This window comes from Micromys minutus (assembly GCF_963924665.1).
Source record: "Micromys minutus genome assembly, chromosome: 11".
In the NCBI taxonomy this organism is placed as follows: domain Eukaryota; kingdom Metazoa; phylum Chordata; class Mammalia; order Rodentia; family Muridae; genus Micromys; species Micromys minutus.
Genome location: NC_137980.1, coordinates 19,450,549 through 19,478,120, shown reverse-complemented (window position 1 = coordinate 19,478,120; position 27,572 = coordinate 19,450,549). Strand labels below are relative to the sequence as shown.

Sequence of the window (27,572 nt, the reverse complement as noted above, 5' to 3'; positions counted from 1 at the left end):
GTTATAACACACAGCACAGTCAAGGTTATGGAGAATTAAGATGAGCAAAAAAAAAAAAATCAGGTAATGGCAGACATCTGTGGTGTGCTTCATGCTTAACACTATATATGGAGGGTGGTCTCCCCGTGAGCAGTGAGAGGCTCTGTTGACTTCCAGGGATTTGAAGAGCATGTGAGATCACCAGTCTGTGTAGTTCAATCTCTCTGAAGACCTGGGCACAACACACAAGAGATGTCCTGGCTTAGCCTCCTAACAAGCTGTAACGCCGTGGACAGACCTTCTTAGTGATATCTTGGCCTATCTTGGCTTCCTTATTTATCAAACAGATTATGATAGACATCAACCCCGAAGGATGGTGTGATGAAGCTGAGGGCTGACAGAGTGTGGCTGGCCAGGCAGGGGTGATCTATGCTGCCCTGCTCATGAAGATGCTGTCTGTGTGTAATGTTGACTTTGTTTTCAAGACCACGTTTCCTGGACAGAAGGAAGTCTAGCTTCAGGAGCACAGTTGCCTCCACAGGAAGCTGTCGGGCTGAACTGCTCACCTGGCTAGCTGTTACACTTGGATAGATGCTAAATGAAGACTGAGAAATCCCCATCCCATAGAAATCTCAAGGTTTCCTGTTTTTAAACGACAAGCCTCTATTTCTCTGTTCTTCTTTATAGTATCATTGTTTATTTCCATACATGAGATGCATCAAGTTAATTATTTATATAAGAGCTGATCATGTTCGGAGGATGGTGCTGGTGTCTTTTTATGCTAGAGAGCAGGTAGTTTCTTTCCCCGAGAAGATGCCCAAGTTATAGCAAGTAGCCAGTTTCTCCCAAATTATTTGAACTATTTTTACCACCTCAAGATAATAAAGCTCCATGCCCTTCAGAAATCTTGGTTTTGTTGGTGGTGGTGGGGAGCTGTCTACACACCAGCAAAAGTTTTAATCATGAAATAGGAGGAAGTAAAGGACAGAGATAGCCCTGAATTTGAATCCCAGCTGTGACCTGAGTTGCTTCAAGTCTCGATTTTCTCATTGTAAAAGTAGGAGTAATCGGAAATACCTGAAGTGCTATGTGGATTGTGTGCGTTGGCACCCAGTGCTGTCCAATGTATAGATAGCTAATCTTGGCTTTAGGTTGGTTTGCTGAGGTTCAGGGACAATACAAAACACTACCATCTATATTATTTGTAGCTTATAGTTAACTTTATATTTATAGCTTATGATTCTGCTTAAAATTTTAAAAATATTTATTTATTTTATGTGTGCAAGTATTTGCTTGCATGTATGTCTTTGTACCATGTGTATGTCTGGTGCCTACAGAGGAAAGAATAAGTGTTAGATCCCCCGGAACCGGAGTTACAGATGATTGTGAGCCAACACATGGGTGTGGGGAACGGAACCTAAGTTTTCTGCAAGAGCAACTAGTGCTCTTAACCACTGAGCCATCTTTCCAGCTTCTATTTGTAGAGCTTTAAAGTAAAATTTAATGAAATCTTAATGTAGCCTTAAGTTCTGTTTTCTATCATGTTCTAAGCCGTCTCAGGCAGATGTGTTATCAGCGTCTACTTTACACAGAGCACTGGTGTAGAATGCCGGTAACCTTACTAGGAGGATGCTCTATAACCTCCTAGTAATTGACAGGAGGGCAGTTGGCTAAGGAGGGAGGAGAGGAGGCGGAGGCCTGTGCCTTGCCAGATCCCATTGTAACTCTTCATCTCTAGGGGCCTTTGAGACAAGATGAAGGGAAGAGTAATCCGTCGCTCTGCAACTAATAATGGATACAAAATACAGCTCACATGGCTTACCACACTGTCCGACACAGACCAATGTACTTAAATGTTGGTTTAAGATTTAACAGTTTATATTCAAAAAGAAAAATTCACTCACTCTTGAGATTCCTAAATTAGTCACTTCTTTAGACGTTTACATTTCTTTTTCTCTTTTAAGTTTGTATTAGGTCTTTAATAAAACCATGGGAGACATGAATTTCAGCTGCCTAAACTGGTGCTTTTTATAATAATCATATGATGTGCTTTGACTTTTTTCTGGTTTTAGTTAAAAAAATGAAACAAACAAGAAAACACCTAAATCTCTTATCCACAAATGCTTGAAACCTGACAAGAAGACTCCAGTTTTAGCAACTGAGTGCTCAATAAAGTATAGCATATTGGGGTTCAACAGGGATGCTTTAATTTCCGTAATCATGGGAATTTGTCTACACATACTCAGAGGAGTCATGTGTGCCTTCCTTATGTAGGCAGAAGGTTGGGAATTACAGGATTGAACAACTGGCTGAACAGATTTGAGAGCCTCTTCCAAGAGATGTTTCAGATCCAAGTGTTGTGATCTGAAGATGTGTGTCAGCTTAATTGTGGAAGAATTTTTTCAGGGAGAAGGGGTCTTGTGTAGTATCTTGAGATTATTTCCATTTAAGGAAATAAATGGGAGCCTCTGAAACAGTCAGGAGAAACCCAGAGTGAATACCACCACATGATCAGGAGGTTGCTGTTTAAACAGTTGTTTTGGAAGGAGTGGGGTGTTGTCCGAATGAGATCTGTCCTACGTTCTGATAGGTAAGTTATATAAATAAAGCCATAGGCCTCTGACAAACCTTTACTTCATGTTGGGATTTGGGTGATTTCAAAGGGTGCAAGCTAGAGTGGTGGCTAAGTTTGATTTTAAATCTCAGGATTTATAATCACCATGGGAATAAATCCCTGGGTGTGTCTATGAGGGATTTTCCACATTAAGTTAATTGAGGTGGGAAGACCCATGTTATTTGGCACTGTCCCATAAGTTGGGACATTCATTGCCGTCTGCTTCCTGATTGTAGATGTAATGTGGGCAGCTGCCTTCTGTTCTTGCTGATGCAGCTTCCTTGCTTCAATTCACTGTATCCCTTGAGACTATGAGCCAGAATAAACCCTTCCTTTCTTAAATGGCTTTGGTAAGGCATTAAAGGAACAACTAATTCAAGCAGACAGCTGTAATTTATGTGTCTGTGGTCACAGAAATATCTCTTATCCAGAAAAATGGTAGCTTTCCTTTACTATATAAACAATTTTTTATTGATGAGGCTGCTTTGGTCAGTTCCTCTTACTCCCAAATGAATGGATTGTTATGGAAGTACAACCTTGGATGCTTCGTTTAAAATAAATACATTTGGAGTGAGAGGGATGGAGGAGGGGAGAAGGGAGTATGCTTTTTAAAAGCTTTGTGGGCAGGAAGATGCTGCTTAACCAGTCTTTCCAACAGGAGTGACCTTTTATTTTTTTTAAACTTTCTTTCTAAGGTTATTTTGATGTGTTTTGTTTTAAAGTATATTCTTCAAATTTGATTGAACTTGGATTGCTATGTGATTAGCTCCTTCTCTGCCTTAGACGTTCTGTGGGCCTTAGTCATTTGATAAGAGCTTGTGGCAGACATGGAGTCCATCATCAGACCATTCTGTCCATTTTTTGGACATTCGTTTTTAAAATACTTCCCAGACACAGCTTGGTGCTGAATTCCTACTACCTGAAAGGGAGTAGAAGTGATGGGAGACATGCACAAGCCTGAAAAGCCATTGTTTTCCATATTCTTTTCTTCCATGGACTGGTTGAAATGGAGAAAGTAAATTGGGAACTATGTTACAGGCTACAGAGCCACAAGATGGCAGGAACCTGGGTCCTAGACCATGACTTGGAGCACTTACCCAAACATCATTTGGATGTGACTGCTAGATACCAGCTTTTTGTGATACCAACAACTTTGTGGGGTCTCTGTAAACCAGCAGCTAGGTCAGCTTCTTGCTGAGCCCACTGTCACTGAGCTGCTACGGATCTTTCCATTTTGTTCCTGTGTTTGGGCTCCCTTTGATGTTCCAATAGATTTGCCTTCTTCAATACCCATCTTTATTTCATCCTCTTCCATACTGTTCTTATTACTTTCCTTCCTGATTAAACTCCCACATACCTTGCCACTCCGATGTCAGCCTCTATGACTAACTCTGAGAGCTCCCTGTGACTGACCCAAAAGGAAGTAGCTTTTGGCCATTGGACCACATTTTTATTGTTTCAAAGACTATTTTTAGAACCATGTTAGATTTACAGAAAAACTGAGCAGAAGGTACGTAGCTTTCCAAATGTTCTCTCCCTGCACACATGTGTGGCTTTTCCCATTATCAGCCCTTCACCAGAGTGGCACATGCATTACACCCAAGGAACCACATCAACAATCGCCTGAACTCTACTGTGTACATTAGGGTCCTCTTTTGATGTTGTGCACCTTCTGGGCTTGAGCTATCCACCATCTCTCTATGACCCACCATGAATCACCTTAAAGACACACCTCTACATGTACCCATGAATGCATTTCCAGAGAGGTTTAACTGAAGATGGAAGGCCTTTAGTACTAATAGTGCCGTTCCATGGTTGAGTACTAAGGTGGAAGGGAGAGGAGTATCAGCATATATCTCTCTGCTTCATGCCTATGAGTGTGATGTGACCAGTTGTTTCAAGCTTCTGCTTCTACGCCTTTCCTACCACAATACACTCTACTCTCAGACTATGAGCCCAAATTAACCCTTCCCTACTAAAGTTGGTTTTAGTTGGAAATGTTGGCATACCAACAAACAAAATAATACAATGGCCCACTGATTCACAGTTTCTGTGCTCACCATACCCTGAGAGACACTAATCTTTCTCCATTTCAATAGTTTTGACTTTTTCAGAGTGCCATATATTTGAAGTATACAGAATATAGCCTTTCAAGATTAAGATGGGTACAGAGAGCTCCCATGGTGACCATTGCTCGTCTTCTGGTGCTAAGCAACTTAAGATAAAAACACACTGTTTTTTCACTGAAGTTGAACATTTTTCATATTTGATATTGAAGCAATGTCTAATGACCCTTTATACCTGGGTTTACTTTAGTAATGTCTTTACAGGAGGGACCCTGACGATGTGCAGGTGTCTTCAGAGGCGCCTGTCCTGGAATGGTTTGTAAGCATGTCCAGGTTGTATGTGTCTGTTGATTGTCTGTAGTTAACATTAGAAAAATTTGAATCTTGTTAACCCCATTAGCCACAGCTGGAGTGAGAGGGCATGCAAAGCTTGCTCCATGTTTAAGTTCAAATGCTGACCCAGACTTTCAGTTAATCATTGGATGCTGAAAGCAGTTCCTCGGAACCCACTGGGGGGGCAGGGTGACTCTCTTTATATGTCTACTCATCCATCTCCCTGTAAGAATGTCAGGAAGAGTCCCATGTTCTAAGCCCACCCTAGCATCAGATTACTGCAGCCACCTCTTGCTTGGCTTCTAGGAAGTGCTGCTGCCTGTCCTGGTGGCTGATGGAGGAGCTGCTATGATCCTCGAGAAGCTGAGTGTGATCTAGAAAAACAGCGACCTCATCCCTTCTTAACAGAGAATGTCACAGGAGCCTGCCTCAGTCTCTGCAGACAGTGCTCTGCAGTGATGGCTACTCAGATCTTGCCTGGACCGACATGCTGACTTCCCAAGGGTTAAACTTCCCCGATGACAGTTCATTTTCAACAGATTAACTAGGTTGATCTTTTCAATGCCAGATCTTGTTCAATTTCTACCTGAATTGGACTCACTGGCCAAGTCCTTTCCATAGCTTCTGCTTGCCTGTGACCTTACCTCCTACCTCCTCCATGGTGTATTAGCAAGCTTTCTTGATGTTTCTCACATACCTCAACTCTTATTTCAGGGCCTTTGCACTTGCTGGTCTTTCTGCCTCATGTGCTCTTGGATACCCACATGGCTCTGACCCTCACTTTATCTAGGTCTCTGTTAAAATATTATTGTTTTAGAGTTTCTTCCCTACTATCTGAAGCTTCTCTCTCCTTACCCATCCCTATCTTCTTTAGCTCTAGAGCCCTTCTTGGGTGCACGATTATTTATTTATTGACTGTGCCTCCCCACTAGAAAAGCTTGACAAGGGCAGGCAGGTGGTTTGTTGTAGCTAGCATAGTCTCCTTATGTATCTTGAATATCAATGGGTGCTTGAGAGACTCTTGGCTCATTCACTTACCTGCAGTGTCTTATAGTTCATGGCAATCACTGAAGAAATGGAAGGATTATGCTTATCAGGATTAAGGGCACTCTCTGGCCTTTCTCATTTAGCTCTCTGTACCTGTGGCTTCAGTTTTTACTCTCAGGCTGCTGGGCCTTGTGCTGAAGTGTGGGGGGAGGGAGGCTAATTTACTCTGGCCAGATGACACCTCTAGAGAAGCCCAGCTTTGGCATCTCTGTAGCGGGTTTGTTTCTTTCTGGCTTAGAGCCCCAAACAGTTGATCTGAGGAGAGAGAAGGGGAGGGAGGGAGAAAGGAGGGGGTGGGGAGATTAAGCTAAAAGGAGAGCAAGAGCTCTAGAATGTGCCAAACAAGGGTCATAAGAAGACAAGACTCAAAATCAGCTCTAAATGGCCAAGCCAGGTTGGCTGTGCCTGAGCTGGGTAGAGGATCAGACAAGCTGTTCAGGTAGGGCTGGGCTCTCCAGCAGGGCCTCTTCCACATGGAAAGAGAGACTTAGCAATGTGAAGATGTGTGGCTAGCAGGGAAGAATGGCTTGGAAATGTACCTTCACTTGCTACTATCAGAAGATACATTGCGAGGTGCATCTCCCCTTTGCCCCCAGTTCCCGATGTGTTGGCACCCAAACAGAAGTCCATTTTCTCTCTGCTTTCCTCCTTATTCCTTCTTTAGACTTCCAAACTGCCATCCCTGACAGACTTGGACCCATATGAGCTTTGTTTTGTAATTTCTAAATCCACACATAGCTCTGTTGCTGAGAATAGCCAGAGTCTTCATCTTGATGGGTATGGCTTGGTAGGGTCTTCAGGGCGCTTAGGAATAACCTTCTTCGTGCTATGAGCACACATGGTGCATGTGTGCTGAGAGGACAGAGAGGACGTTCTGGCTCAGCTGCTTCTCCAGGGGAGCAAAAGGCACAGTTCCTTGCTGTTATACCCGCTGGAGGGTCTTTCTGTGGAGCACATCGATCTGCCCTCCCCCAAAGAACACTTGATAATTTAGCACTGTTTTTGTTTTTTTTTTGTTTTTTTTTTTTTTTTTTTTTTTTTTTTTTTTGCCCGGGGCAGATCAGTTTACAAAGACTTAAGTCTCTTTGTGTTTTGTATCTTGGTTTAGGTTTGGCATGTATAAAGCTGTCAGCTGACCTTCCCAGAACATTTGGCAGCTTTTGGTTTAACATAAACCCACAGTCTTCAAATGTTAAATAATTATGGTATGTGGTTGCTTGTCTGTGTGGGTCTAAAATGACTCCAAAGTGTGCAACCTCATAGTGTGGTAACTATTTTTGCTGTGTGTTAGCTATCAAGCCATTTAAGACAATTATAAAAAGGGTAGGGAGAAATATTTTCTTAGACCGTTGGTGACTTTTTGTCATTGATAGAATGTTTTCTTTCATTAGGAAACAGAGGGTCTGGACTTAGAGTCAGAGGGACCTTAAAGACCCAAAGGAGATTATATGGCAAATTTATAGGAGAAATATTTTTCCCAGAGCATTATAGGGGACTTCAGAATATGAACCTCAAAAGAATTTACAATTATGACTTTATTCTCTGAGTTTAAATTCATTACGTGTGTCAACTCAGCTGAGTCTGGAAGTTTGGAGCCTCTCCAGGATCTTAAAAATTGGTTTATAAAATCCACTAAAGCAAATAGCAGTCCTTTAAGATTTAGTTCTAAAAAGAAATTAAAAAGTGCATATCCAAGATGAAATTTGAATGGTGTGTTTGTAAATTCTCAATATCCTTCCATTAGAACGACAGGGTCCTGTTGACTTCGGTTTGAAAATCTCCAGTCTACGGAGCATAACTGAGTTAAGCCTCAGACCAAAATCACAGGAGGAATGGATTGGAATGAAATGTGCTCAGTTTTCCACAGGGAGGCCATTCTAACAATTCTGCAGCAGATGGAATGGGCTCTTGTCTCTCGGGACTCGGTATGGTTTAGACTGTTGTCTTGTGGAGCACATAGCCAAACAGAAAAATATAGCCACCGACATGCTGTGTCTCTGTTAGTGTTCATTCCCCTGCTTCAAAGCCTGACAGCTCTGTTCATCTCGGGTCCCATGATATTCTCACAGAGCTGAACTCTGTCCCGAGCCTTTCCCCCCATTGTTCTGGGTTCTCCCCAGGGGCCTGTGTGTGGCAGACCCTCAGATATTTGCAGTGTGACTGTTTACCCACCAGTTTGCTCTTCTCTGACAAAGCAGCCCTGGTTCCTCCAATTGTTTCCCTGTGACAACACGCCTTTTGCATCTCTTTGGCATCTCTGTCACTTTCCTCTAACCACGTGGTCCATTTTGTCTGTTTTTATACTGAAACGGTCCATGGCCGAGGTATGTCTGACAGGGAAGAGCATAGCTGGACTGTATTATTTCCTAGAGGAATGACTAGCCTTCTCCAGTTCCAAACAGGGCAGAGTTGACATATCTCTCTAGACTGACTTATGATAAAAAAAATTACTAACTAAATTCTCATCCTGTGATACCTGTGTCCAGTTGTTAGATAGCATTTAATATAACTGATTATTTTGAGACCAAGGGAATAGTAAAAGAATATAGAAATAGAGATGGTGACTTTTTTCCTTCTCTCTCTCTCTCTCTCTCCTTCCTTCCTTCTTTCTTTTCTTCCTTCCCTCCTCCCTCCCTTCTTCCCTTTTTTCTCCTTCTACTTCTCCTCTTCCTCCTCCTCTTCCTCCTCCTTCTTCTTCCTCTTCTCTCTCTCTCTCTCTCTCTCTCTCTCTCTCTCTCTCTCTCTCTCTCTCTCTCTCGGTGTATCCCACCCTAACTTTGAGTTCACTATACAACACAGGTTAACCTCAAATTCACAGCAATTCTCCTGCTTCAGCCTCCTGAGCGTTGGGTTTACAAGTGTGTGCTGCCATGGTCATCTGGGAGTGGAGATTATAATTTCTGTTTCTTCACACCCAACTCATTGTGTTTCCCATTACCATCTGCTCTAAGAGTCAGGTATTTGTGTTCAGTATCTATGAGTCTTGTGCTATTATGTAATCTTCATGTTCATAAGTTGGAAATTTACTGAATTTGAGGTGCTTTTAAAAGTTTGCTTCAGAGGGCTAGGGATGTGGTGGAACATTTATCTAATATTCATGTCATCTTGGGTTGGAGTCCCAGCTCCAGAGGGGGAGAAATTTAGGACAGGGTCTGCTCTGGTTTTATGGGGAATGTCTACCTTGAATTAGTCTTTACTTACTTTTGCTGTCAGAGAAACCAAGGTCACTCCAATTATGGAGTGGCCAATCAGTCCATTAATAATGAAGGTCATAACGACCTTTTGTTTGCATGTTTATTCTTTTTGATGAGCAAGTTTGGACAACGAATCACTTCCTGAATATTAATATACAGCTGTAATTTATAATTATCATTCTTGTTGAGAAATGACTACGTTTTAAGTTTCAGTTATTTTAAATAATATTTCTGTTACGTGTGGAACTATAGGCCGTCTCCCGAATCATGGTGTTTCACGGTGGGGTGGTGTCTGTCACTTTGGTTCTTACCGTTCTGTCCTACTCTGATGTCCTGAAGAAGAACTCTGCAGTTCACCCTTCCCCTGCTGAACAATGGCTTATTGCTGTCCATTTCCTGCTATGTGGAGGTGGAAACCATTCCTACCCCAAAGGCAACGGCTGTAAACAGGTTTTGTAACTCTTTTGACCTATAAGTTATATATATTTTCATAATCTCATTCCATTTTAGTCAATCTGTGTTGAAGTTAATGTTGTTGGATGTTAAGTTCAAACAATTCTGATATTTTACACTATAAAAAAAAACACGAGATGCCTTTAAACATGCTTTAGTCCAGCGGTTCTAAACTTGTCTGGATCCTAATGGACCTTGTGCTGCCTTCTAAGGGTCTCTGACTAATTATCTTCAATAAATGTCCCTGTCACCTGTCTCCTCAGAAAGATAATGGAATGCCACTCCCACCCACAGATATCAGAATGAGAAGCTTTGTGTTTAGAGTCTAAAATAAATGCCGAGTGAAATGTAGCTACGGATTTTAAGACTAGAAATCCTTTACCAAGGGGCTTAGATGGGAAGCTATTGGCATGTAGCTAACAACTGGGTGTTTGCTGATAAAGAGCAGAGATGCTGGGCCAGGCGCGGCAAGGTCCCGGCTGGTCACTGGACTGATCTTCTCAGTGTCCTCCTTTAGAAATGAGGACTATAGCAGTACCACATAGGTAATACTGTAAAATAAAGTGAGAAAATACATAAGGAAACACTTTCTAATTTGTGTGTGTGTGTGTGTATGTGTGTGCATCGTAGAGGATAGAAATCAACATAGGGCATCATCCCTAAGGATGCTGTTAACCTTGGATTTTAGAGTGGGCCCTCTCACTGGCTCCAAGTAGGCAAGGCTGGCTAGACAGTGAGCTTCAGAGATTTACCTCCCAAGCCATTGTGCATGTTTGTTTGTTTTTAATGTGGGATCCGGGGATGGGACTCAGGTCCTCGTGGTCGAGCACGGGCTGCCTTCCCAGTACCCGTGTGTTAAGCAAATACTTTAGTTATACACATCGTTTCCTTTAGCATCATGTAAAGACAAATGCGCATGATGAATTGTGGGACTGAGAACCAGCTCAGCGGTGAAGCAGAAATCAAGAGACTCAGTGTTGTCTTTCTGACTCTAGAGTCCTGAGCTAGTTAGCGTTAGACTCACTGGTATCTGCGGTGTGTTCTAACTTTCTCATAATATGGCAAGATTATCCTGAGGTCTTGTTGTTTAACTTTTCAAAGATTCTGCTCCACAGGGGAGGCTTGCATGGGATCATTATAATAAAAATATTTCAAATATAAAGAAAGATAAGTTTGGGAGTTCACTTACATTAGGATAGTAACAAAATAGTAGATTTTATGGTATGTATTAGTAAACTTCCATAATTACACCTAAAGTATCAGTTTCCATTGGCCTATCTTGTCCTCTTGTCCCTGAGCCCCCTCACACGGAGGCTGTGTTTATTTGAATGTTCTGGGGATATAGTAGAATATGTTTTCATCATCTTATGAAAGGTTGACAATTGCCATTAAAAAGCCCTAAATCATTTCGAATTTCAATTTTTCCTATTCTAATAAAAGCCAGAAGTCATAAACCTTTAAAAATCCTTGTGCAACGGTCATGATGACTCAGAAAATAGATCCATACACATGGAAACAGTCTTGTGAATGATGCTTATGTGTGCCGAGGCCGTGGAACACCCCCTTATAAGCTCTTTGCGTGGCCCTGGAGTGCAGAACCCCACCACAAACAGATGTACCGCCCTGTTCTCATTGCCTGATTTGAAAACATCTGGGTCACTGTCCAAGCGCATCAGGTAGTTTAGAAGCTAGGGAGAAGAGGTTGCCTGGCGAGTCACATTGTTGTTGATGGGTGACTGTATGCAGGTGACCTGTGTGGTGGACGAGAATTAAGGGGGCATTAGTGTGAGAAGCTCAGTAATTAGGCTGGTATAGTCACCCCAGAGAGACTGGTTAAGAAAAAAGTTCTTAGAACATGCGGGTTAGTATGTGAGGCCATGGAGAAGCCGATACCCTTTCTTCCCCACTGATTTGATTCAGCACCATACGCATTACTCAGTTTTCACATTCCCATGTGTCTGTTTCTGGTCTCGCCTTTCTGTCGTTTCTCAGCCGCTGCCACACTGTTTATGAGACCCTGGTTTTATTCTTTATTTTGCTTTGGTAAGGCAAATATTATATTATCCCCTCCTTCAAATCTTTACTCTTATTTATTCTCCCAAAGAAACTTTTAAATCATTTTGTTCGATTTTCTTTGAAAAGATCCAGTCTGGGTTTTGAGTGGAATATGTTAAATTTATAGATTAAGAAGATAATCCATTGGTTTTATTAGAACAGGTTATTGTTTTCAGTTGTGGAAAGCAAAGCCTGAGGCTGAGTTCAAATAAGGGCAGACATAAGGTTTGTGTGCGAGAATTCTGTAAGTGGGGTCTCTCTACCGCATGGGAAGTGAGTGGTTTCCAAAAATCCAGTGGTAGACATTAGTGCCCAGAGGGACCTCAGTCTCGGCTTTGGGATGTCACCTGCAGCTCAGCCCATTTGAACTCAAGCTCAGCCCATTCTTCCCAAAGCCCCCTTCCTCAGGGCCTCCTACTCAGCTCAGCTCAGTTGGTTTTTTGGGGTCTCTGGTTCCTTTTCCTGCTCGCCCATATTCTTCCATCACCATATCCTTTCTCGGCTGTCCCCTCCCACCTCAGCTCCTCCTGCTGGCTCCTGTGACACCTTCTTTCCTAGCCACGGCCCTTGACTGTGTTTCTGATGTTCTCGTGATTACTAAGTTAGTGATTCCCTTAACCTTGAGTGTCATCCTTTGTGCTGGGACACTGGATGACCTCTTTCCGGTGGACCCATAGTTTTTGCCACCGTAAAAAAAGGAGTGGCTCTTGATAGGGAGGAATCACATATTGGGACTGGAGGAAGGTACTTGGAACGGTCGTGGTGAAACTCTTGCCTACGTGGTAGTTCTTGCTTACCTGCCCACAAAAGCCCAGTCTGACCGTTGTTTGGAGTAGATGTTGATTAGATATCTTTGTGGTCCGTGAAAATCCTTGCTCTATTTATTCGGTCTGCTCTGCCTTTAAGAAAGCTCCTACCACGTTAGGCCAGAGTCTACCCATGAAGAATCAACAGTCCTTTAGCAACCAGGAACGCGACCAGAGCAAGCTGTTCTTCGATATTTTTTTTTTTTTTTTTTTTTTTAGGAACCGGAAAGCCGGTCTGAGTTTCCTCTCCCCAGTCCTGTCAAATGTGCGCTATTGTTTTGTGTCTTTTGCTTTTCAGCTCTCCTTCCTGCACGCTTTCTGAAGCTATTGTATGGGGGCTTTTCCTTGGCACGTCACTTGCTGTCAATTCGGTTCGTGCGACATAGGCAGGCTCGAATACGGAGACAGGGAAACTCAGAACTGAGCACCAGTGTGGTTTGATTTTCCCCCGAAAGCTGTGGTTTGTCTCTATGCCAATCCAGACTTTTAGATGCCTTTCTCAGAGTGCAATTGCAATCCAGCATGAAAATGTTTTTTTTTTTTTTTAATTTCAAAACATTTTTAGGTTAAATAACTGTAAGTCACTGGGAGGAAGAGCTTTGGACTGTGCTTTGCGCCCTCTTAACCTAACTCCTAGCATCCCAATGTCATGCTGCTGGAGGGGACATGAGTCAGGTTGATGCTCCTGTCTAGGAGATTGAGCCTGGCTCCTTTCTTCTTTTCCCATTCATCCCAGGGTGAAAAACTGGTTTATTTCTGTTAGGCAGCTAACCCAGGCAGCCAGAGGCTTCTCCACTTTGAATCAGCTATGGAAACTTCTTGAATGGATGGCTCTTCTACTCCATGCTGTGCTTTCTTTTCACCTCTCTGCCACTCCCTTAGGCTGGGTGGAATGCATCCTCTCACGCTAGAGGCCTGCTCTGGGCTGCCTTTTTGTACTTGAGGCAGGGAGTATCCTGAATCTTTGAGGCCTGCAGATCCTGAGGTGATCTGCTTGGTTGTCAGCCAGCCCCCGGCAAAGCCTCATGTACTGGAGACCGCTGGCCTGCTGGTGCATCCCTTTGAAGGAGTGCTTCTCCTTGGAACCAGAACTCTCCATAAGGCTTGGTGCTAGCCAGAAACTCTTAAGGCAAAGGATGAGGCCAACCAGCTGAGAAAGGAGGCTCAGATATCACTCAGAGGGGACAGAGTCAATGCAGTAAATGTCTGCGAATGTTTGTGGTTCATGTACATATCATTTATATATTACTATAATATACATTTATACATACACTATGTATATGTATATGTATGTGTATGTGTGTGTATGTGTATGTGTATGTATGTGTGTATATATATGTATGTGTGTGTGCGTGTGTATATATATATATATATATATACATATATATATGTGCATGCATGTATATGGAGGTAGCCAGCTAGTGAGATGAGCTTGCAAGGACTAAGCCAAGGCAGACACTAGTGGAGGGGCCCCAAGAGTCAGTGGCACAGGCTTCATATTCTTCCTACTAAGAGCATGTACATACACCCATGTGAATGCCTGACCTTGGAGATTGTTTCTTCTTTTCCCTCGTGATTCTCCAATATATTATATATAATATTATCTATGTATTATATCAAGTATTGTATTTGTAGTGTTATTTCACATACAAGATAACCTTATACACAGGGCATGGGAATCTGCGGTTCTAAAACGCGACGCTAGCGTATCTAGCAAGTGAAGTAAATGATTTTATCCTATTCTTTGGTCTTCTTTGGCTGTCAGAGCAGCACAGGACAGCCCTGGATCCCATACTAGACACATCAGGAGGCTGTTGCTAGGAAAAGGTGGTTGTTGGAGGGAGGCCCTGTGACACTTGAGCTCACTCACGTGCAGTGCTCATGACAGCTGTCAGTACTGTGGCACTGTGCCCTCCCTTGTGGTTTCTCAGAGCCAGAACACGGAAGTGTACTGATACCCAGACTTACTTGTTTTTCAGGGACAGAGGACGGTCTATGCAAAGTTTGGCAAAAATGTTTATCTTCCCGAAGATGCGGAGTTTTACTTTATTTATGACGGGTCCCATCAGAGACACGTGGTGATTGCTGATCGCGTTGAGGATAATGTTCTCCAATCTATCATTCCAGGTGAGGAGGCCTCTTAGGGGTGGGGTGGGAGACATCTTCCCTCTGGGGATATTTGCCAAGTAGTGAATCACAAGAAAAAAGAAGAAACATTCTCCAAGGTCAGGAGTTCACAGGGGTGTATGCAGATGCTCTTAGGAAGGACCCGTGCCCTGTGCCACTGACTTCTGGGGCCCCTTTCTACTAATGTCTGCCTTGACTTAAACCTGGTAAGCTCATCCCATTGGCTGCCCCCAGCTCTCAAGGTCTAGTGTCTTTAGGTGTAGCCAGTGGAGGATGTACCGTGGGTCGTCTCCTTTGTCCCAGCCTGATGCCTGAGTTGGCTCAGGACAAGCTGACATGACAGACCATGTCTTCTTTCTCCTTCCTCATTCTTCTGTCGTCATCCTGGCAGCCACAGGAACTCATAGATAAGAAAAAGACAAAAATCAGATGCCTGACAGTGGTGGTCCAAACCTCAGTACACAGAGGCAGCCGGATCTCTTGAGTTTGATGCCAGCTTGGTCTGCAGAGCCAATTCCAGGACAGCCAGGGCTACACAGAGAAACCCTGTCTCACAAACGGAAAATTAATCAAGCCAACAAAGAAACAAACCAGGTCCCCTTGCTATATTTTGTTAATGGGTGCCATTCCTCTGTGGGTCCCTCCCCCTCTATCCCTTTACTCTGGTAAATAAACTGACATTCTTTCGGCTTCCAGTTTTCCTTACATTTTCTCTTTAATGAGCAGCTTATAGAGAAAGAATAAAAATAACAAAATTTCCCCTTCTGACAGAAAGCACATTGTTTCATTTCTTTCTTCCTTATATGGAAGGACCAACCTCACTGAGCTCCTATGTGCAAAGGCAAACCTTTCTCCTTGTTTTGTGGCAGGCTCAAAGTGAGATTTTAACAGGTTTCATTTTAATAGGTTTCATGGGGTGAGTGGCAGTGTATTTCTTAACCTTAACTTTCCCTGATTATGGTATCATTAAGGTAACTAACCTTTGAATGTGGGAAAATGGTTAACCTACCAATGATGGAAGATATGTTCTGTAATGTAGAACGGATAGGTATGGTCTAATGGGGTGGCATCTTTTGAGCTCCTGCTTTTGAGAGTCATTGTGAGGATGGCAGATGCTCTTGGTTTTTGGAACCTTGGCAGCATTGCCTTTGAGGAAAAGCTTGGAGAGTCAGGCAGGGCAGGAGGATGCAGACCTATGAGCACTTGCCAGTGGGTATAGAAATATTGTGCCCAGGGGGCCTGGGTAACTCTCCTAACCAGCCATACTATCATGGCCCCAGGGTTTTGGGTACTATCTAGAAATTCTGCCAAAGTCAAAAATATGCAGCTGGGCAGACGTTCACTAACCTTAACAAAATGGGAAATCGAGGCAGAGTATCAGGAGGGCAAGGAGCAGGGTGGTCAGCCACACTGGAACATTTATAAGACACAGGAGTCATTGCTGAAGGGACCCCGGGGAACCCCTGTTTCCTGTTGGATGTTAATTTATATAAACTCTAGTTAGCAACCTTCACTCCACATCCAAAGCAGCCCCATGGAATTAGGATGCACTTCTATCAGTCGCTGATACAGATAAAAAAACCAGACCCCCCAGTAAATGGCTACGAATGTGTGTCCCAGCTGAAGGCAGAACAGGAGGAGGGGAGATCTCTCAGAGGACAGACCGGGATCCAGGGACTGGGCAGCCATGAAAGATAGACTATGGCGAATGACTTTGGTTGGTGGGAAGAGACTCAGAAGTCTTCAGAGCTTCCAAAGGATCATTTAAAACTCCAGAGTCACCAAAATAAGATGACGTCAGCTCATGGTTGCCCCCACCTCAGGGATGGTGGCATAGAGATGGCACCATCTTTCCTGCCTGCTCTCTGGAGAATGCTGCCCACCCACGGCTACTGTGTGACTCCTTCAGATATGGGCTGAATGGTTTATTATCTTGTCATTTAGGCCACTGGCTTCAAGAGACGGTGATGGTATCCGTGTGCCTCTGCTCGGAAGGGTATTCCCCGGTGACCATGGGCTCTGGCTCAGTGACCTATGTGGATAACATGGCCTGCAGGCTGGCTCGTCTGCTGGTCACTCAGGCTGACCGGCTCACGCCCTGTAGTCACCAGACGCTGCTCACCCCGTTTGCCCTGACAGCAGAAGCGCTGCCTGCCTTGGATGAGGAGCTTGTGCTGGCTCTGACCCAACTGGAGCTGCCTTTGGGTTGGACAGTCCTGGGAAATTCCTCACTTGAAGGTAGGTCAGTGTCAGAAAATTCAGATGCATGCCAGCTTTCTCCAGTTGAGGACGTGTCTTACAGGTTACTGTCCATTTCTCTGGGGAGACTTTTCTTCCCAGTTTTTAGCTGAGCCCTTAGCCCCAGTGTGGCTGGGTTCTCTGAAGTATTCAATCATTTCTCTTTCAGTTGGCTGGTGTTTCTGTTCCCAGGAAGCCTGAGGAGGGGCCATTAAAGGGCTTTGCTCAGGGTTAGGAGACTGTTTCTTTATGTTTGACTCTTGAGCTTGTGGCTTCAGATTGTGGCTCTCATCCCCTTGGCTAGTTTCTTGCTGTGAAAAGAGAACAGTGTTGCCATTATCCAAATAGGAAACGGACAAAAAAGCCAGGCTAGCCAGATTGGTGAGTTCTAGCTCCAACAAGAGACTTTGCTTAAAGAAAAGCAAGGTGGGTGACCTTTGGGGAGCAACATTCTGGCTTCTGCATGTACACACAACACCTCAGTGTATAACTGTGTGCACACAAACACACACACACACACACACACACACCCCTTCCATACACTCATATGTACACTGCACATAGGAACTCATGCATACAAAGTCAGTGTTACCAGGGCATTTATAGTTAAAAGTTGTAATTGGAAGATAGATTAAGGTCATTGCCACTCTGAAGCCCTGGTTTCCATAGCGAGTTCCAGGTCAGCTAGGGCAAGGTCCAGACACCCTGTCTCCAAAGTGACTTTTAAATTGACACACATTTGTATGGGTCTATGGGGTATGCTGTGATGATACATGTAAGTAATGCATGCTGATCAAACTAGAGTATTTCCATTTCCTCAGACTTGTAATTCCCTTGTGTCTATTACATTTGTGCTAGCTTTTAGAGTTACTAGGGGTGGATGGATTCTTGTTCTACCATATTAGAACGAGTGTTGAGCTATGGAAGTAAGATACAAGTTGTGTGAGCACAAAGCCAAACTGTTGTGTTTATTCATTTAGGCTGTGTGTGTGTGGGGGGGGGGGTTGTGTAGCTTTGCACTACAGTGCACATTGGAGGCCAGAGGGCAAGTTTCATGAGTCAGTTCTTTCCTTTCGGCCTGTGGATCCCACAGATTAAACTCGAGTCATGAGGTTTTGTCAGCCACCGAACCATCTCACCAGTCCATCAGGTCTTAAGGTGATTACTGATGATGTAATGCTATTGAAAATCCAGGGAGGTTTGCTTGCATACAGCATCTACTGTCTTCTCCTCATGACCTTCGCTATGTTGGATGATGCTACTTTGAGGAGTTGGATTCCTGATATGTTCTGGGTGTGACTTACAGGTTGGCTTAAATTTGATCATTGGTAAGATTGAGTGACCACTTAAGTAAAGGGTATGAATGTTACACAGGACACCAAGGCCATCATCTACAAGGAGAGAGGATATTCACTTCTCTGTTCTAGCCGAATTATTCTAAACCTTCTCAGGGTACATATAAATGTTTCTGGTTCTTAAGACCTTGGGTAGGAGAAAGTCAGGAGTATCTTCCAGCACTGAGCCTGCTTAAGCCACAGAGCAATTTGTATTGAAGACTTACTGCTTTTAGTTTTCCAGGTCAAAATTCAGAATTTAAGATTTCCTGACGTTTGTGGATTTATAATAATGCATTATATGATTACCCAGTGGATTGACAGTGTCGCGCGCGCACGCGCGTGTGTGTGTGTGTGTGTGTGTGTGTGTGTGAGAGATTTCCCATGATGTACATGTATTTGTGATAGAAATATGCAATAAAATAAGTTCATAGAACTACAGATACCAAATGCCCTGTTGCGGTTTTTCAAGGTTCTGTAGAGATCCATTTTTGGATAAGAGAAAAAGGAAGGTAATTCCTTCCTTTCTTTTTTTTTTTTTTTTTTTTTTTTTTTGATAGTGAGATACTGTATCCTATGGAAACATAGTTCCTAGTGTCATAGTTGTTAAACAAAAGTGCCTTCAAATCTGGCTAAGCTCTGACCTTGGGAACATTGGGACTTTCTGACTATGGGGCTAAATGGGACCTATGTAGATTACTTTATATTTAATTTGGTTTTTTTCCTAGATAAATCATATTTTATTTATTCATTTATTACTAGTTTTAAAACTGGGATAAACAGCAATGTGTTTCATTGTAGCGTTTTTGGGGTATTTTGTTCTTATTAATTTCTATACTCCACTAGCCTCCCCGAGTCTCTGGCCTCACTGTTGGTCTCCTCATTCCCAGTGACTGCAGTTTCTGCGTCACATGTGGTCAATTACCCTCTTTCTTCTTGTCTTCCTTCCCCACCCCCACTTGATCTGTTTTCTTCTCATGCTGTCCCCTTCCGGTCTCTTGACCTTTACCAGCATAATGATGACGTGAGGAACAGGTTGAGGGTTGGGCCTGTGGGAATTTGTATTGTATTCCTCGTGGGGACATTCATCATGAGCACAATCCAGTTTCCTTCCCAGCAACTGTGTTTTAAATCTACTTGTTTAAACTGATAGAAACATACATTTTTAAAAACTATTACTTAGTGCTGTTTAGTGTTTTGATATGTGTGTACGTCATATAATGTCTGAATCTGGTTAATTAGACTTATCTCAAATATCCAGCATTCCTTTTTGCTTAAGAACTTTAAAAATACTTTCATGTAGGTTTCTGACAGTTGCTGTCATATAGGGAACCATTGCTCCAGTTCAGCTGGAACTTAACAGCTGTTGGTCAGTCTTTCCCCTTATCATCCCTAACCTCTGGGTACCACCATTGGATTCTCTGTTTCTATGACGTAATACTTTTTGAGAGTCCACGGGTAGGTTAGATCACATGGAACTGGTTTGTCTGTGTCTGGCTTATTTTCTGTAATGCAATGATCTCCAGTTTTATTTCTGTTGCTGCAGGTGACTGGGTTTCATTTTTTATGGGTGAATAGTATTCCATGTTGTGTACGACTATGTTTTTTTCTCCCCACTCATTCCCGGCTATTCTGATGGGGCCTTGAGTCAGAAGAATTTAGATGCTTCTCTAGAAGTCCAGTTGTCTCCCCTTTGTGTATCCAATAGTGGAATGACTGGATCATGCTGTTGTTCTGCTTAGGAATTTTAAAAGACCCTACAAACTATTCAGCAATTATCCATTTTAGTAGCTCTCAAAAACTATTCAAAAATTTCCCTGTTCATTTTTTAAAATTGTTATCTATTTTTAATGCTTTCTTTAGGCATAGATATTGTCTTATGAGGTATTAGTTAACTTTGACAATAACTTTGTTGTATAAAAAGTCTGACCTAAGGTCTACCATAAAACATTCCTGTATATTCCTTTGCAGTTTGTGATGAATGTATCACTCCTTGCTTTTTGACTTTGATGGTTATCAGGGAGAAATGATGTGTGAAGTACTGCTTTAATTAGCAAAGCAGGGTCTCCCATGATGATGATATCCAGCCCCGGCTGCCACTGAGGACCATGTCTGGTTCTGTGACTTCAGCCAGGGTCTGTGCTGATGCCTGTGGCCCGTGTTCCCACCAAGGACAGTCTGGGTGCCCATGGTCTGTGCTGCAGCCTGTAGGCATGTTGATGTCTGTGGGTCACATGCTGCAGCCAGGGGTCATCTTGATGTTAGTGACCCACACTGTCACCTGACACCACGGTGATGTCAGGGGTCCAGGCAGTCCCTGAGGACATTTTCTGGGTCCATGGTCTCAGTGACAAGGAAGGCATATTCATGATCCGTGTTGTTGCCAGAAACATATGGCGGCCCATGATTTGTGTTCTCACTGACTGTGAAGAGCAAGGAGGCTGGTTTTTCTGTGGTATCCCTGACTACAGATGTACAGTTGAGAGGGAGGGACATGGAAGGCTCGCATGACAACCCCTACTGCCCCCAAAGTAACAGCCTAGACAGGAAGCCACCAAAGAGAACTCTTAAAAAGTGTGATTCGGATTCTTAAGGGCAGCTCTGCATGGCTGATGGCTTCTGGCAGAGGTGTGGGAGGAGGGGAGGAGCTCGGTTCTATTTAAGAGGCAGGCCACTGAGAGTCTGAGCACGCTCCAGGACGGTATAGATAACACAAACTGACCTTTATCTTTCTATTCTTATTTTTATTTTTGGGAGGTGGGGAAGGGACGTGGAAGGACTGGGGAATGGATGTGATCGGGCGCATGATGTGAAACTCCTAGAGAATCAATAATAACGGTACGTTGGAAAAAGCAGAGCAGAGCAGGGTTTCCCCTTGGCCCGCATGTTCCACGTCATCAGTCATAATGCAACTTCATTATGCATGCAAGAGAGGGAAGTGTCCTGGGTTTTATTTAATTTCAGGCCTTCCATTAAACTGCACATCTATTTCATAAAATTAAACCCATTTCTTCTTTAAAATTGCTTTCACGAGAACAGCTTTTGCAGGACCTCAGAAACTCCTCATTTGTAGCAAGGAGGCTGGGTAACGTAATAGAATTACCCAAGATGTTACAGTTGATCTGCTTTGTTTTTGGCTTTTTTTTTTTTTTTTTTTTTTTTTGCCTGTTTGTGATTTGATGGACATGTTTTTGAGGAGATTGGCACAATGTAGACAATTAGGTTAACTGGGATAAAATGTTCTGATACTTACTGATTTGTGCTGAGCTGATGTTGGAGTTGAAGCCTCCCTTCCTGCTCAACCAAATGGCTTTCCTGTGTTTGTGTTCTCAGGAGCCTGACAAGGATGGCTGGTAAACCAGGCTTCACCAAGGCAGGGGGGGGGGTTGCCATGTGGCGACTTAGTTCTCATGGTACTGGCCTTGTGAGCACAGTTACTTCTTTTCCAGTCTGCTAAGAGATACAGCTTGTCCTCCTATGCATGCCTTATAACTAGAGAGCTCTGGGGTGGGGGTGGGGCCCTTCCTTTTTAAAAGGTCATGTTTTCACATATATTAATGCATACACATTGATAAAACAAATTGGCAGATTGAAGGTGGGATTTGTGTAACGTGTCCTAGTTCGGGTTGTCATTGCTATGGTGAAACACTATGACAAAAAGAAAGTTGGGGAGGAAAGAACTTATTTGGCCTATATTTCCACAGCATTGTCAGGACAAGAACTCAAGCAGGACAGGATCCTGGAGGCAGGAGCTGATACAGAGGCCATGAAGGGGTCCTGCTTACTGGATTGCTCATAACTTGCTCAGCCTGCTTTCTTATAGAGCCCAAGACCACCAGCCTAGGGATGGCACCGCCCACAGTGGGCTGGGCCCTCCCCCATCAATCACTAAAATAGAAAATGTCTTACAGCTGGATCTTACGGTTTTTGTTTCCAATTATGTTCCCTCCTTTTAGATGACTCTAGCTTGTGTCAAGTTAACATGAAGCTAGCTATCACATAAGGGTAAATTAATGTCACAAAAGATTAATTTGGACACCTCTGCAGGTGTAGGTGTACATGGGTCAATTACTTCAGGGTCTTCTAGGCAGATGCTCTAGATTCTCATCCCTAATGGAATGCAGGTGCTCTGTTAATACTCACCAAAAACATTAAGCTTGGTTTTGTCAGTGTTGCTGAGAACTGAATCTATAGGAGAAAACATTCAATCTTTAACAAAGCAAAGTTTCATCTGTTAGGCTGGTTTATGAAGATTGAAGAGGTCAACTTTCTTCCTGCCTTCATCAGTTATTCTAGCCACAAAGGGAAATCAGAGATTAAATCAATTAAATCCTTTCAACTTTTCTTCTGGGCTGTCTTGGACTTAGACATAGACCATGTATCTAGGAGGCTTTTTGTATTTGCTCCGTGAAGACCCATATCAGAGAGGGCTGATTGGAAGAACTAAAGGGACCAAATGGAGATATGTTAGAGAATGGAATTTTGTGCATATTTATTTCACAGGACTGATCAAGAATCTATTCTATAGCCGGCTACACTATCTTAGATTTAAACTTGAATCTGGAAATTAGAGTTACAGTTTACCACTTGTTCTTGAGAGCAAGACCGAGCAGTGTCTTATTTGTATAAGAACCACTTACAACATGAAGAATAGGGGCCTAAAGGAAAAACAGTGGACGTTGCCTGAGGCACACACATAATGTATAGGGAAAGCCACACGATGCTATCAGCGTGGAGGTGGACATTTAGCATGGCCATGCTCTACTAGATAGGGTCCCTTGCATCCTCTGAAGAACATTTGGTTCTCTATGCACTGCAGCCAATGAAAGGAAGGACAGGCAGAGCCCATGGGCTCCAGAGGGGATGTTTGTAAGAGGCCTTCAGTAGCTGCAACATTGTCTTGATCACAAACCTTCACAAATGGACATCCTGCTACATGCCTCGTACACCCAGCATCCTTCTACCAGGCAGCAACAGAAAGAAAGCCACGTGGGTCAGCAGTGTGTGCAGAGAAAACTTGTCTTCTCTTTGCATGGGAGAGAGACCTGCAACCAGCAAGAAGCCAGATTTGTGAGCACTTGAGAAGGAGCTGAGCCCATTTTGTCCTTGAAGCCAGTGTATTAGCTGCAAATGCAGGAGGAGGGAAGGAAAGCCAGGCTTGGGTGCAGGTGGGCTGACATTACTGTGCTCCAGGTCTGAGTAGGGAGGACAGGCTGGATCTTAAGGCTTGCTTGCTGGCCCGATTTGTCATTCTATCCGAAGCTTTGTACTGGTGAACGAGTTTCAGGTTGCAAGAGCCGAAATACCAGTGGGTAAGAAACCCATACATACAAATTCCCTGCATTGTAGGACTCAGTGGATCACGGCAGCTTTTATTTTTTTTTCCTTTTTAAGGAAGTAATTGTGTATGCATTCAGTTGTGCTTTCTAGCCTTCTGTTGCTTCTAGTATTTTCTCTGGGGCAGCCATTTCTACTCCTTAGTTTCTGACACGTTAAACAGGTGTTCTAATCTTTTGGTTGCTATGGTAACCTTCAGGGTGAGTAGTAATGACAGAGGACAGAGTTCTTAGGAATGGTGCCTATGGTAAATATGTCAAATTAGTAGGGCCATCTGCCAGGGCTTAGGTTTGTGTGTATGTATCACTTAGGGAGATCTAAATCCCTAATTTAAAGATGTTTTCATTGTCTTCCAAGCCTGTTTTAAGTTCTCAAGGAATAGGATTTCCAGCAGACAAGAATCAATGCACTATTGAATTCCTTAAAGAAGAAAACTTTGTCCTCTCCAGATGGCTTTGTTCTGCAGTTTAAATTGCTGTCTCTTATTGGGCACGCTCTCCTTTTTTAGAATCTGTCCTTCGAAGAAAAAGAAACATCACAAAGTCTTCTTTTAAAAAAAAAAAAAAAAAAAAAAAAACATCATCTTCCCGACGAGAGACTTGGCTCAGTGGTTAAGAGCACTGGCTGTTCATGCAGAAGACTTGAGCTCAGATCCCAGCACCCATGTAAGACATGGTGTCTTACAGCCATCTGTAAAATTCTAGGGTATCTGATGCCCTCTTCTGACCTCCACGGGCACCAGGCACACAAATGGTGCAGAAACATATATGCAGGCAAACACTCATACGTGTAAAATGAATATTTTTGGAAACTGCTTCTGTCTGGCCACAGTGGACTTAGACTTGGAAGAGAGACCCTTATCTTTATTCTCATGTCTGGGAAATAGAGCATAAAGTTTATTTGGTTCACTTCCTCACCCTATTATAAATTTCTGGAATAAAGGAGTATAGTTTGGAGCTTTGATTTTTTTGAACAACCTACCCCGGTGTGCTTCCCACAGGACCCCAAGCCTAGGAAGGCTTTGAAGTTTACCTATGTTGGCTAAGCCTAAGCCTTGTCTCACTTGCTCTTGGATTCTTCTGAACACATAGGATACTCAGGGCAGATTTTGACTACACACAAGCAACTAGAATCAAACTTGAAAATGACAGCAGCCGAGGAATCATTTTATGGTTACTTTTAAGTGAAAAAAAAGAAAAGGTGATAAGTTTTAATTTTTTTACATTTCTTAACAGGATTTGAATGATGGTAACTGTTCTTGAGCTGTTTTATTTAATAAAAAGCTACACATGAGTTTTAACACTACCAGTCTTTAATGCTTGAAGGTACAGTGGCTGAAAGTGAGTGGGGAGATGGGAAAGTGGGTGGAGCAGGGGGTTTGATTGTAAGCACCCACTTGGCAGCTTACAACTGCCTGCGACTAAGTCTAAGGGAATCTGACACCCTCCTTTTGTCTCAGTGGGCATCAGACACACAGTACTGCACAAACATACAGGTCAAACCTTCGTAAAGATAAAACAAATCTTTACAAAAATAAGAACTGAGTCTTCTCTTATCCCATCCTCCTATACTTCTACATACCTGTGCTCTCTGCCTGCTCCAGCAGCTACAGTTGCTTTGATGTGTCCTGTGTGCATGTGTGTGTGTGTGCATATGTGCACACATGTGTGTGCATGAATGTGTGTGTGCATGCATGTGTATGGGTCTTTAGGGTCTATGCATCTCATTTCCTTTTGCTTATTTTTTTCATCAGATTTTGGTTTCCTAAGGGTCTACTTTCCCGAAAAGGTCCTTTTCTAAGACCCATCTCTGTCTTTTTCCTTGTTTTACAGATTATTTTTCTCTGTAATTCTTGCTTTCTGCAATTTATAATAGGAATAACAAAAATAGTATTTGAATAAATCCACCTCTGATTCTTTAATTATGGCGTTTTGTTTTGTATAAATCTGTTTCTATTCAAAATGTTAACCATTATTATCTTTTTGTTTTTGGCTTTAATATGGTTTCCTTCTTAAGTACAGTGCAGTTGAGGCCACTTCAAGCCTTTGCATTGCGGGAGGGATAACAACTAAGAGGAAGCTAAAGTTTTGGAGGAAGAAAACGGGTCTCAGTTCTTGATGCTCACCCTGCTTCCTGAGTGACCTTGAGCAACTGAGTAATACATCAGACCTATTAACATCCTTATCACAGGTAACATAAACATAGGTTAAATGTGGCTGCGGCGGTTCATTTTTAAAATGAAGACTTTGTCAAAATATATTTTACATTTTATAAAACTTGGCCAGTTATACATAAGTTTATGAGTTCTACAAATTTCTCCTTCTTTCTTAGGGATTGATTTTTTTGTTTTATAAACAATGTTTTTACTATTGAGGATTTTATAACCATATATTTTGATAATATTCATGCCTCCCCTCCCCCCCACTGCCTTCCTACTTATGCCCCCCACTTTGCTATTTTTTAAGCAATTTTTTGCTATTCAAATTTTTGCTATTTTTTAATCCAATTTTTGCTATTCAAATACCCATGGGTGTATGATCATCTGATGAACTGTGGTTGTCCTAACAAGGCATACCCTTAAAACAAAACAAACCAACTCTCAGCAGCCACCTATAGGCATTCATTTTTTGCAACCTACTTTTAATAAGGGTTCAACCTCTTCTCTAGCCCACTACCCAGCAGAGACAGTAAAAAAGAAGAGTTAAGATATTGGGGAAGTGGACCTGTTCAGCTATAGTTCTTTGAGTGCAAGCTTGATCTTTGGCAGCAGTTTAGTCCAATAGCGAACACCAAATATGACTTGGCAGCTGCAGAGCAGTCCTCGAGGCAGGAAGCCACCAGACATGAACCAGCAGCTACAGTCCAGTCCTTTCAGACACCAGACAGCTGTAGTTCAATCCTGAAGAAACCACAAGGCTCACCAACTGGCCTGGGGCAAGGCCGAAGATGTGGCAAGCTGCCACAGGAGACTCACCAGCAGTTCTTGGGCGAGTTTCTCTCAATGGTGGTGTTATCACAAGCTGAGCTCAACAGTGCTATGTAAGGCGAACCAATACCTGGGTGTCATCAGCAATGAATAGGAAGATGGAGCAAAGTGAGCTCAGTGCTCCTCTCTCACTGCGAGGTCGGTCATATTGTCCTCTTTCATCAAGCCCTCTTTCATGAGTGTGCTATATCCAAGCATCCTTTCACCTGTGTCTGCTTCAGGAAAAGTCTTTCACATGTTTGCTTAGCAAGACATCCTTACATCTATATGTCCCTGCAAAACAACATTTGACAGAATGAACTTTGTGAAGAACTAGAAGTTTCCACTTCAGCTACCAGCTGTCAATTGTTGTTCCTCAGTGAGATGGGGCTTCATACCTACCTCCCCCTTTGCATCCTAGTGTTGTATTTATCTCAAACTTGTGTGGGTATGGCCAATGTTGCCATGACCACACAGCGTTCATATGTGCAACTGCCTTGCTGTGTCTAGAAAAGTAGTTTCACTGGAATCATCTACCATCTCTGGCTTAAAATTTTTTCCTGCCCTCTCTTCTGCAATGATCCTTCTACTTTGGGAAGAAGGGCCTATGATGTCAGCATTTCTACTGAAGCTTCTTTCCAACCTTCCCAGCCTTACTCTAAGTATCCAGCCCTTTGATATTGACTTCCTGTTTGATCAATTTTGATTCTCCTCACTCCCCCCCCCCTCTATCCCTCTCCCCTCTCTGGAACTGCCCTTGCTGATTGTGACCCTCACACTGAATGAATTGGATAAAAATTGCTCAATGATGCTGCAGTTTATTTCCAAAATATTTCAACATTTCTCAGCCTGGGACCAGGAACTCGAGACTCTGATATCTAGTCCCAGGGCAATGAGTAGAGCCTTCCCAGTTGTAGATTCTTGGCTAACTTCCTGGTTGTACCTGAACTGAGACAACTACTCCAAGGGCCAGTTGCAAGATAAATCCACTCCTTTCCTGCTTGTCAGAAATGCAGTGAAAACT

General features: G+C 43.0%; 1 protein-coding gene across 1 annotated transcript in view; it reads left to right on the top strand.

Annotated features, from left to right (window-relative positions):
• ARHGEF28 (Rho guanine nucleotide exchange factor 28) overlaps nt 1-27,572 on the top strand; it is a 223,795-nt gene that overhangs the window by 40,795 nt on the left and 155,428 nt on the right. The window contains exons 2-3 of the mRNA XM_080924751.1: nt 14,527-14,674; nt 16,619-16,912. Of these exons, the coding sequence (XP_080780877.1) occupies nt 14,527-14,674; nt 16,619-16,912 (442 nt within the window). The remainder of the gene's footprint in view (nt 1-14,526; nt 14,675-16,618; nt 16,913-27,572) is intronic.